The sequence below is a fragment of the Strix aluco genome, chromosome 17 (genome assembly GCF_031877795.1).
Source record: "Strix aluco isolate bStrAlu1 chromosome 17, bStrAlu1.hap1, whole genome shotgun sequence".
NCBI classification, from domain to species: domain Eukaryota; kingdom Metazoa; phylum Chordata; class Aves; order Strigiformes; family Strigidae; genus Strix; species Strix aluco.
Genome location: NC_133947.1, coordinates 15,875,877 through 15,888,294, shown reverse-complemented (window position 1 = coordinate 15,888,294; position 12,418 = coordinate 15,875,877). Strand labels below are relative to the sequence as shown.

Here is a 12,418-nt window from a genome sequence, read left to right as displayed (position 1 = left end):
ATTTAACTAGAACTGTAGAAACAAATAACTAGTATTTCAAACCCCAGTATTATCAACTTGAGACAGTTCTGTGAGTCCTTCAGTAGACTTCATCTCAAGCCTCAAACTGAGTGGGTGTCTTAGTGCAACAGCAGCATTCACTTGTGTTCTTTTGGTCCCAGCTCCACTCTATGTGGCAGCACCATTACAATCATTACTTAACAGACATGGAAGCAAGAAATTTCTAATAATATGAACAACGATTAAACAACATGTACTGAATGCAAGCTAGAAAATAATCCTGCAGAAGTTATCTGCCAAAGAATTTACCATGAAAGAAGGTAGTTAAAAATCAGCATCAGAAACAACTGTGTTCATTCAAAGATTATGTGGCTTTGAAATGAATGCCAGGCCCTAGATTACATACCAGCTACTGAAGCAGGTCTCCGGGGGGTGGGTGGAGGTGGTCTAGAAGGCCTGGGAGGTCTAGAAGGTTTGCAGTTTCCATTTGTGAGTAATGGAGAATCACTGCCATTAACAGTCTTGTTTTCATTGGGAGGAGCATCTTCACAGCTTTCAAGGTCATTGGAGTTAGTCCTTTTGCAGGAAAAGACAGAAAGCAGAAGTGTTCTGATAGTGTATGGATGACATTAAACTTTGCGGAAGACACTAGAATGTAACGGTTATGACTAGGTGAGATTCTTACATTCATAATAATTATAAAAACCTACACATCTGTGTAAACATATTAAGAGTTTATCTCCTGAGGTACATGAAACCTCAACTGATGAAAAGGCTGTGAAATAGTTATGTATAACATCTGTCACTGAAACCTCCTCTTTCATTTCCCGACTCGATACACCTGCCTTTAGGCCCAGGCTCGGGATTTTGCTATTCAGCTATTTCTGCCCATGAATTCCACTTGTCTCTAATGAGATGGAAAGCTGACTAAGACCTGAGAACAAGTCTGTGTGCATTTGTTCCACTGGGCTAGCATATGCTCAGAACACAAATGCTTCAAATTTTTAGAAAACTTAATTACACATACACCAATTTTTCCCCTAAACTCAATTCTGGAAAGGCCTGGAAACTTTAGGACTAAGAGTTAAAGTTTTGACAAACAGCTATGAATATAAGCTTCTCAACTTTACAAGAATTAAGGAACTAAATAGCAGTACTCACCCATTCCGTACTGTTCAGTTATACCTAGCAGTGTATTATCCTGATATATTTGTAGCTCCTTAAGCAGAGTTACAGGTATCTATAGCTTTATTTCTAATATAAGTATTTCTAAATAAAGACTGTCAACTAAGATTCTAGTGGATTGGCAGGTGAAGTACACAGGCCATCAGTAATAAAACCACAGGTTACTGTTTCAGTCCAGTACCTCTGAAGTTACACTCATTTAGATGTACACAAAATAAAAACCGATAGGCAAGCTTAAGTAAATCACAAGTCATGAAGGGTCAAGGAGAATTGTGTACGTTTGACCTCAATATCACCGCCAAACACACTTTTGCTCTATACCAGGTGTGGTGCATGTAATTCATACCATACCACACCACCCCTAGGTAAATGACTATGAAAGTGTGTACAAATCATCAGTGATCCAAAGCTGGTAAGAGCTATAGCCTGGGTTTTCCTCAGTTCCAGAAAGCATACTGCTGCTGTTTGAACATTAGTCATAAGTGTAACCTTTTATCTTTAGTGATTCGACCAGTTGGCTTAAGGTACAACAATGCATATCAAAACATTATTATACATGTAACAATATGCTAGACATATTCCAGATGATTTACATGATCCTCAAAACGAACCTTTAATAAACACCAAAAACCCCACCAGTTGGTACTAAAAATCAGATATTATTACTATTATTACTGTACTATTACACTCTCAGGCATTCTGAATACCCAGGCATGGAAACATTCTTCTGAGCATGAAAAGGAAACAGAACAAAAATAAACTTTCATGGGAAGACTTTAGACAATATAGCTAAGGGAGTTATGATCCATTAAAAAAATAGTGAAATTTAACTTAGGTACTCCAGATGTCATCCAAGAATGCTGTGCATTGTACAGATCCTTAAAATACTTGTAGTACTGGGAACTGAAGTGGCATGGTGCTCACTGCAGGTTAATCCACCATCAAGTATGGTCACACTTTTATCCTACCAAGCAGCAGGGTACATAATCCAATACTGACCTTAAAACACTGCAACTGCTAGACAGCTTTTGGTATCTTCTTAACAAAGCTAAATATAATTCTGATACCTCCACGCTATAAAGTGAAAGAAACACTTTAAAAATAACTAGTGCCATTTACTCACCAGTGGGATTTTTTTAAAGTTTTTTTTATTTTACTTTGGTTAATCATTGGGAGAAAGATGAGGACATGAAGGGGGAAAAAAACCCAAAAGATCAGATATGGAGGCAAACTGAAGCTAGGCGATGGAGCTCATATGGAAAACAATTTAATATGTGAATGTGCAACAGTATAGTAGTTTTGTTTAGGACATGCTCAGATCTCAGCGGATACTGTTGTAGGGCATACTCAGAAACTTTTCAATTGTCTTCTTTATAAAACATACAATTCCTCTTCCAAAATGGCAAACACTAAAATGCAGTATAAAAAATGAGGAAAAAAGTCTTACCGTGTATCATTCCTTACTTTGGAGCTATCATTCTGCGTAGGACCTTAAATATCAGAAAGAAAAAGACAATAGAAGTATAAGCAACATTCTGAACCACTTCCAACAAAAGAAGTAGTCTTTAATACTCAAATTTCTTTCAAATCTGGAGGTGATGCACTATGTGCTGCTTATCTACTGTCTTATTTCAAACTGTATACATTTTGCATGTCTGTCTGTATGTGTGTGTATACATGTTTTTTAAGCCACTGCCACAGAGTAATATTTTCACCTTAAGAAAGATATAACAGGATATCATTTGACTGTATGAATATTCTCAAACACACACAGTTAAATAACACAGTCTCGTGTCTTTGTAGCAGTATTAGTGTTCTCCATTCTTCAAGTGGACCTGGCTTTTCATGTTCACTCCCTTTTCAATGATGACAGGCAGAGCAGGAAGGGCAACAACTTCTCTAAAATCTTCTCTCTAGTTGGCTAGCAAGCAACCACAGGGGCTTTGTTTTCTGGGGCTCTCTAGCCTGGACCCTTCCCTTTCTCTGTAAATTTTTTAGCATAAAGGCATTCAAGCAGGTACAAAATATGGCTGCACTCCAAACAGAATTATAGCAGCTCAGCCTAGATTTGCAAATGTTTTGCGACTGCTTATTCAGCCAGCTTGGAAATATTTGCCTTTTGTGCCAGCATTTGCAATACTTGACTACGCAGCATAGAAATGCTCATTCATGTAGACAGCACAAATACTTTATTTCCATAGAATTAAACAAATGTCATTAAGAAAGAAATCAGTTATCAATTCTGATGGCAACTATGTACAGATCTAAACCAAAGACAAGATGTAGTCATGTAAAAGGCTTATGATAATGTGCTGTTAGTGGGCTGTGCATGGAACTGATTTTAATCCCAGAAATAGAAATCTTAACTTAAAAAGCTACTTGATAAACATTGTATTTGCCTGTAAGTACCTTTAGCCTGTACAATAAGAACGTGTTGGACTACTTTAAGTCTTTCCTTAAGTGCTACAGTCCCCTGATTACCTGGGAACTCTCTGCTGAACATCTGACTTGGTCTGTCAATGTCTGTCTTTACTGTCAAGCCCAAAACTCTATTTAGTTCTTGTTCCATGCAGGTAGCATGCCTTTTTCTACTTGCTAACACCTTTTCCTCTGTAGGTGAATTTGAGGAAATAGAAGAAAGCATAGATGAAAACCAAGTATCGAATAAGAGGGAAATTTGTTACTTTCATTACATATTTCTATCAACATAACTGCTCTACAAGCCCCACACGATCCCAGTATCTGGCTTTCATTTACAAAAAAATCCCACACCATCAGATCATGTAATTGATCCTTTTAACAAGATGCAAAGAAATATGGACTAAAAGCTTTAAGAAATAATGGTTACAAAGCTAGCGTGTTAATTCAGTTTTCCTATACTTAGATGAAATATCAAAGCAACTTCTTCTAGTCCTTTAAAAAAAAAATAAATCCAGAAGCCTAAAAATTGCCAATTAACTGTCTAGCTAGTTGCTACAGCAGACAGTCTCTCCAATGCTGTCTTCTGGAGGAATAACCTCTTATTCTCTACTCTGCAACGTACAATACCCTCAAAAATGCTCTGTTGCCTGTCCTGCACCAATGAAATTAAAACCCCTTACTTTTTATTTTAGTGTAATTACACATCTTACGTGTATTCAAGATTTTCAGTTAAAAATCATACTAGTTATCTGAAACTGAAGACACCAACTAAACAGAGTAGTGGATCCCTCTCTGCAGCACTCCACAGGGAACAAAATCTATGAAAACATTTAAATGAGATATTTCAAGAAAAACAAATATAAACCAATGTCTCCTAGTGAGCAGAATACTTATGACGATGAGATGAAACTTATTTTATATTATTTTCTCTTTATGATGTTATTAAACATTTAGGGAAGCTAGAGGCTTTCATTAAAGTTTGGGATTGCTAGATATAAACTAGCAAAGCCCAGAAAATAAAGATGTTAATGTTATTTTCATTACAGTAAGGCTGGAAAATCTTCACTGTGGACTATGACTCTACCTCAAATAAAAATGCATGAGTCCTGGTCTCTACAAACAGTCAGTTATAGAAACCACTGTTATTAAGATTATTAAAAGATTATTGTGTTAAAGCTTCCAGAAAAAGCAACTGTGTATACCAGATATATGTAGAGGGCACATTTGAACTGAAAGGTACTTACTTCTTGTACTTGAAGCATCACCGTTGGTTAGGAGCTCAGGATCTACCTGCATTCCATCTAGACAGACAGACAAATCTCCTACCACTTCTGCTGGTTCTCTGTCACCAACTAGATGCAATGTCACCACTACCTGCTCAACTGAAAAAGTATGGAAATGAATCAGAGTTTATCTTACTACATGACAAAAACCTGCATTTTATTCAAGGAGCCAAATATAGACTGTAGTGATCAAGGGAAAAAACCAAACCAAAATAAACCCCAGAACCCTCTGTCTCTCCATAATTTTTTCTTTTGTGTGGTAAAATTAATCTTTTCTGGATGTCAGTAAAAAGTTATTATTTCTAGAAAAAGGGGAAAACTGGAGCATAAGCTTGTTGCTGCCTAAAGAAAGGATTATCATTACAGCAGACTGGGTCTCACATTTCTGCCCACATTTGTGCAGCAATTAATATACCTGTCCTTGAAACCCTAGAGTTAGGGAATGCAATTCACCTTATTCTTCATACAGAGCAGATATCAATTCCATCTTCTGATTAAAATACTTCACATTTATCTAATGACATCAGGATTCACATTTAGAATGTGAAGATTTTGCATCACATCCCCAGACCAGAAGTATTTTCAGGGTAAATAACTGTTTTTCAATGGAACAGAACTGTAAATAAGCATTCTTGATGAAATGGTCTGAAACAAAATCCAATGAATTACAGCAGGGTATCTGCTATATGTAGCTACCCAAGGTAATTTTCACCCAGATTCAGCAGGACAGTAACATTCTGTCAGCAGAACAAGCTTATTACACCACTATCAACATGCTGCATTTACAATGCCCACATCTGAAAGTCTAGAATAAAACACTTCTTTAAAGCACAGAACGTAAGTATGACAGCACAAAGCTATATGGTGTAGCAACATAAACTCTCTAACAGGTGTGTAGAATTTCTCGTTCAAGCTTCACAAGATGCACACACTGCCTAAAGGCCAACTAGTTCTAAGATGCATTAAATAATATATCCCTATAACACTATTTAGAACAAAAATAACTTTACGCATTTCCTGGTCTAGCACCAGAAACATCAGAGTCGTCATTTTTAAGCTATATAAAAGGAAACACTCTTTCCTTTAACCAGGCTTTCCCTCTTGCATATACTAGCAAAGGGAAAAATACCATGTTTTCATTGACACCATACCAGACTGTATATAATGAAAAAAGATTACACTGAAAAAGTAGGAGGAAGCTCATAAATGCAATCTGTAGCAAAAAAAGGAATTCTTAAGGGCCATCTACAGAGCTGCACACTGCACTCATTAACAGACAAATTCCTGACAAATTCTGCAACATCCCAAGGTATTGTTAATCCTATACTTACGTTTCATACTGTTTGATTTCAAAGTCTCATGAATATCCAGAGCTGCGCTTCCTAGAAGGACATCAGATTTTAATGTTTGGTGGCTCCAGACTCGAAAGTTTAATTTACTTACAGGAGTGACAATTCTGAAAAGAAAAAGTTGAGCAACATGTAAAGGCATTTTTTGGCAGGGAAAGTGGGTGAACTGAGCACTCCAACTCTCACTTAAAATTACTTCAAAACAAAGTAATAATCGTGGTAACATCAAACCATTTCTAATTATCACATTCTAGTATGCAGTCATCTTTATATGTCATGTAAATCAAGACTGTTGCAAGACTGTTCACTGACTGAGTACATTTTTTACTATTACTATTTTAAGGGAAATATCTATAGAAAAACTACCAGCTCAATTAGCATCTGAGTGTAACCAGGATTAGGAAAAAAAAAGACTGATTCTTGCAGGTTCACATTTCACGAGCGTTCAGCATTTATGTACCTTGATGTGAGAATTTTTCACAGAGCATGAAGACAGCAAATTTGCCTTCTGAAGAGGTTATCAGAAAATTTTAGGACAACCCATCAAAAGAGAAGTACTCAAATAATAAAAATTATCTCAAGTATTTTTAGAGGATGACTGTTCCCCTAATAAACTGACACATACTTATACTATGACAAAGCAGCAGGAATATATACAAAATTATATTTAACATTTTACCAGTATACTTCTGGCTTCACAATGCATTTACTGAGAACAGAAGAACACACTACATCTTCCACGGCTTAACAATTCAAAAACTTCCCTCACCATGTCCAGGAGTAGGAGGTATTTACTTCTACAGTGTGCTAATTTGATTATATCCTTGGAGAATTAGTTCCAGGTTTACTACCAGAAAAGTCCCTTATGGACCCAACTATCACAACAGTTTCTCTTAATTCCAAATCAAGTAATTCAAAGAATTATTCAACCATTTACTTATATCCTCTTTTGACTTCCCTGAGGCTTTTCTTAATTTTTTACTTGTTTCAGTGACACAAAAATCTGAACTTGATTCAAAGCATGGTGCTACAACCTGGAAAGATGCCTTCCAGAGAGCAGGCACAGTACCAAATGGTACCAACCGTAAGCCCCTAGGTAGTCCAAACAAGAGCCAAAGTTCTCTCTGAAAAAGCTTGTGGCCTGGTAAGGTCATGAAACCACAATACCGTAGCCTCTGCCAAACACACAGACAGCTTGAATTTGTCAACCTGCGGCAGAGAAGGTACATCTCTGCTCCTAGAAAAGCCGTCAGCAGAGTCACTCCCTAGACCTGAAAGCTCTTCATCAAGGACTACCTATGCAGTAAGACCTTCCACTCCCAGATCTATGCCAGCGGTTATGTGCTGGGAGAGCCCCTTACTGGAGAAGAAACACATGCAAACAGAAATATTTTCTGCCAGAGTAGTTAGTCTTCCTCTCTCTAGCCCCAATATAAGCTGAATCAAACCATGCTCATTTCAAAATTGCTAAATCTCACCGAACATTTTGCAGCAAGATGATGACAGCTGAGATAACGTATGCGATCAGGAAAATCTTGGAGAATAAAGGAACTCTCCCAGTGATAAGAAAAAACTAAAAGCCTAGATTTTTCTTTTTCCTTCTTAAAAGTATTCTGACAACAGCAGAAAAATGAGAGTCACAAAATAGCTGATACTACAATTAAGAACGGACTCACAAAACTTTTTTTTCCGGAAAGTTGCTCTTAGAGGTAAAATATTCACCTGCCTCCCCACGCTCCCTTGAGTTTTGAGAAGCCTTACACAGAGAAACAAATTTACGTCACTATCAGTTGCTGACATTGTATGAACATGTTTCTGTTTTTTCTGAAAACTCCTAACAGCAACTCCAAAGTAATTTTTAACACTGATATTCTTTCTCTATAAGGAACATTCTAACATTTATATATTTTAAAATTATTTTAATTGTGAGAAACAGATATTACAAATGACTATTTTCAGTGGATAATTTCACTTGTATATGGTTGATAAGTCCAGACTTCTACAGTCAGACGATCCCTTCAGAATATGCAGCTCCAGCTAACAGACTGCTTGTTAGAAAAGGAACCCATGGTCCATATCCATTCGCTGAAGCCATTACACTTTTCCTTTTTATTCTGAATCTGAATGTAAGGAGCTGTGTCAAAATATTTCCTGAAAAACAATTAACTTACTCCGCTAAGTTCCACACAGCATTAGTGTAATCTTCAATTAAGTTGATATGCATTGGGTGTTTCTGTTTGGTGCTTACTGAACAAGAGCAAAAATTGCCCATGTATTATTGTGTAGACTTGCACAGCGCAAGCCACAAACATTTCAATTAAAAAAAAAAAAGAAATAAGGCAGACTTTAAAAGCTGAAAGAAGAATCTGCTCTTGCACATTGATATGCATGTAAAGCACACAGTTTTCTTTTTCTTAAAATAATTCTTTGAAGTGGAAAGTAATGTAAATAGTAATAACTAAAACTTCATAATAATCTGAATTACAAGAACAGAACAGGCACAAAAAAGGTTTTCATCACGCAGGAATGTTCAAGGTGCCTCAAGAATAATAATCTAGAATTTAAGTATAAGCAAATGTGCAAGCACAAGACTGACCTTTATCCCTGTGTTCCATCTGGCATATTCTTAAGTGAAAACTAAATTTCATAGAAGATGCAGATAATTTTTTTTCTGTGCTTTATGCTTCCTATCATCTCACAACACAAATACTGGGCAAAGCAAAAATCAACAGCTCTGTTCATCTTGAATCTAATGTTAGTTTTGTACTCTGAAGGCACAAGTTAATCAGGAATTTTGTACTTGTGATTGAATTTAGATGCGTGCAAGACAGCGCTCACTACCTGTGCTATGGCATGGTACACAACAAAGCTGTACACAAAGAACAGCTATGCTTTTCAGCCACAGTATTTCAGAAACACTGTAACCTTAAATGTGACAACAAAAACATCTATGGGACTCTCAGTTTTAATATCAAATTACCTTACTTTCCTTACTAACTCATAGAATTAAAGCTCCTTTGATATGCCACATACATTAATAAAGAATATTTTCCTTCATGAGCACTGGGTCCTTTCCCTAGGACATAATGCAATAGTTTGTAAATATATATTCCAGACTGTAGTGCATTTGCTCCAAAAATTACACAAATACCTTCAAATCATGTAACACTGAATGCTTTGCTTAAAATAAAAACATAACCCTTAAGTCCACTGTCAATTGCATTAATTTAGCTCAAATAAATTGGAAACAAAACCATCAAACCTACACTGTAAGATGCTGCTTCCACTTTGGACTATTTGTATTGTTGCATTTTTCTGTCTTCTTTGACTGTCCATCTACTGAGACTTCCACATATGGGCTAGGTCCAAACCATTTATTTTTTTCTTTTAGTTTGGCTGAAATAACTGTTAAGAAAGAGAAAAATAATTATTTACTCAGTAAGATTTCAACTGCAAATAATATTTTTCAGTTGTGTGCTTCAATATTCAAGTATTATGTCACTGATGCCTGACAATAATGCTCAAGGAAAAACATACATTAGATGGACAAAAATGCTCTTGCATTCCAGATCATTTTATACAATGTTATAGCTCACACAAATGCCTAAAACATGCAACAGTACTTCCATAATTTCAGACACTATAATTAATAATGATCAGTATAAGATCCACAAAAGCATTTAGGTGTTGAAAGTAGCAAATATCCTCTATAACCTCCTCCAGTCTATAACCAGCCAAGAAAATTCCTGGAGTTTATTACACTTGCTTGTTAAAACACCCAAAACATGATCTGTCCCATTAAAGAATCATGTAAAACTGTCACCACTTGTGGTGAGAAGAACATCATTAAGAAAAAGAACTTTGTGTTATGTTTTCTGTACCGAAGAAAGCTTACAGAAAAGCTAAAGGCAAACTGAGTTCCAAGAACTACCTACTGTGCTAGAAACAACAAAACCCGAACAGGACTTGCAGCTCCAGAGCTTTAATTGGGTGTGTGTGTGTGAGGTGGTTTAGTTTTTCGGTTGGTTGGTTTTGGGGTTTTGTGGTGGTTGTTTGTTTTGTTTTGTGGTTGGTTTTTTTCCCCCCCAAACATTCAACATCATTGACTGCAACACTCCTGTCTTGCCGAACACTGGCCTCCGTTTAGCCAAAGCAGCATGCATGTGCATTAGTGGATGCTAAACTCACCAAACAGTACTTAACACAAAGATATTAACAATTCTAAATGGCCAGAGAACTCCACTCTAACAAATAACAACTTGGTCTCCTGTGTTTTCGTCACCCACCTCAGCTGCACTACATCCTTAAAAAAAAGATGAGTAATTCAAGCCCATATGGCTAATCTACCTAGATTCCCTTTATAGTCTATGCTCCTTTAGAGATTTAGAGAAGTAGCTTAGTATAAACTGCTCTGAACTGCTCCCAAGGGAAACTCTTTCTCTCTATATTACAGACATCCTACAGAAATTAATTTCAGTCAGCTAACATTAATTTTCATAAATAGCTCCCCTTCCCCTCATGTCTCCAGTACTTCTGTACTACAGCATCTCATGCCTCAACATCACTAGCTATCTCAAAGGCATCAAGACCTACTTAGAGGCAGCACAAATCAGCAGTCATGTACCTACTTTCAAGGTTCTTACTTACCCAGACAACGTGAAAGTTCATTTAAAACTAATGAAGACAGCAGAATGGGGAGGTGAGGGTAGGGCAGGTGGGGGGTGCTGTTCATGCAAATGTCTACAAAAAGGTAATGCCTGCTCGCAGACTGTGGCTGAACTTCTACAGAAATTAACAACCATTCAAACATCTTAATAGTCTCAATTCTAAACACTGAATCATTTCTTCAACTTCACTTTCTTTATGCTAGTCAGAGGCCTTTAACGGAGCGAGCCTTTGACAGCAATCACCACTCCAGCCCTCAGCTCTGCTCTGCAGAGCCATGTGCGGATGTACCTCCGCCCAAACCTCTTCAATTTTTCTCTCCAATATCAACCTGTAGGGACCAACATTTCTCTTCATCTCATGGCCTACTGAGAAAAAACAAGCTTGTAACCCCAGTGTGACAGCTAGAACCAGTATAACTTACCGAGTTCCAACCTCCTTTCTAGTCTAAAGCTTTCATATCTATTTTTGACAATTCTTTTCATCCCCTCAACATCAACATTGTGAAACTTCTGCATATACCCACAGATCTTCCACTCTGATGGGGCAAACTTTACCCTTGATGCTTCTAAACATATTCCTGCATACAATCACAGATCTCCCACTCCCAGGCTTCAAGCTTTTATGCTTCAGTAAAATTTGTCAGAGAGCAAAAGTGAGGAAAACTTGGTAATTAAGTTTCAACAGCTGCGCTGTGGGTGGGGCACTACAAAAAGTGAAGCATGTCATGTAAAACCATTCCTATGCAATCTACAGGTGCTCAATTACAGTAATATGCTCACCAACACTTTTATTAAAGCTCCTTTACAATGGTGGCCATAAAAACATGTAACAATGGAGAAGCAGTAAGTCAAATTTAATGAAGAGCAGTTCAGATTCACTTAGCTTGAGATGTAAAAAGACTGTCAGGAGAAGGTGTTAGATTTGGTATTATGTCAAATGTTAGTAACTGAAAGCAGTATCACAATACATTATTGCATTTCAGAGAGGACTGTTCTGTACAATTTACTTAACAGCATTCAAAAAGAACTATTCCTTCCATTTTTTACACAAATTATCATTTCAAAATACATTTTAGATAAGATCTTGAATAAAATAGCTATATTTCTGCCAAGTAATAATGGCATAACACCATCAGTCTTACTGTGTGACTTCTCTTGGGTTATGTAAAATTCAAACTTCCTGAAATGCAACATACTAGTAACTTCCAGTTAATTGTGGGAAAAACACTTTCACATTTCTATCCAGAAAAGATATATCCTTTCAGAAGTCTTACCGGTGATTTGCAGCTGTGATTTCATGGAAAACCCACTGGATGGTCCTGATCTGGACCCACTGCCAGCCATAATACGGGCTGGATCTTGAATCTGGATAAAGAGACAATATAAACATCAGAATCCTCAGAAACTCAAAAACTGAATCATCTTTTCTTTTGACATGTAGATTCATCATACTGCAAACTAAACCACCACACTTGTTTTCTTTCTAGTTCCTTTCCATTTCCCCAAAGTACAG

The 12,418-nt window shown here is 36.8% G+C and overlaps 1 protein-coding gene across 4 annotated transcripts in view; it reads right to left on the bottom strand.

Moving 5' to 3' along the window:
- Positions 1-12,418, bottom strand: part of ITCH (itchy E3 ubiquitin protein ligase) — a 65,491-nt gene that overhangs the window by 26,956 nt on the left and 26,117 nt on the right. For all 4 annotated transcript variants that reach the window (XM_074843591.1, XM_074843593.1, XM_074843592.1 and 1 more), the window contains exons 2-7: positions 12,180-12,270; positions 9,505-9,643; positions 6,221-6,345; positions 4,851-4,988; positions 2,633-2,675; positions 407-576 (exon numbers count right to left, since the gene is read on the bottom strand). In XM_074843591.1, the coding sequence (XP_074699692.1) occupies positions 407-576; positions 2,633-2,675; positions 4,851-4,988; positions 6,221-6,345; positions 9,505-9,643; positions 12,180-12,249 (685 nt within the window). In that variant the 5' untranslated portion in view covers positions 12,250-12,270. The remainder of the gene's footprint in view (positions 1-406; positions 577-2,632; positions 2,676-4,850; positions 4,989-6,220; positions 6,346-9,504; positions 9,644-12,179; positions 12,271-12,418) is intronic.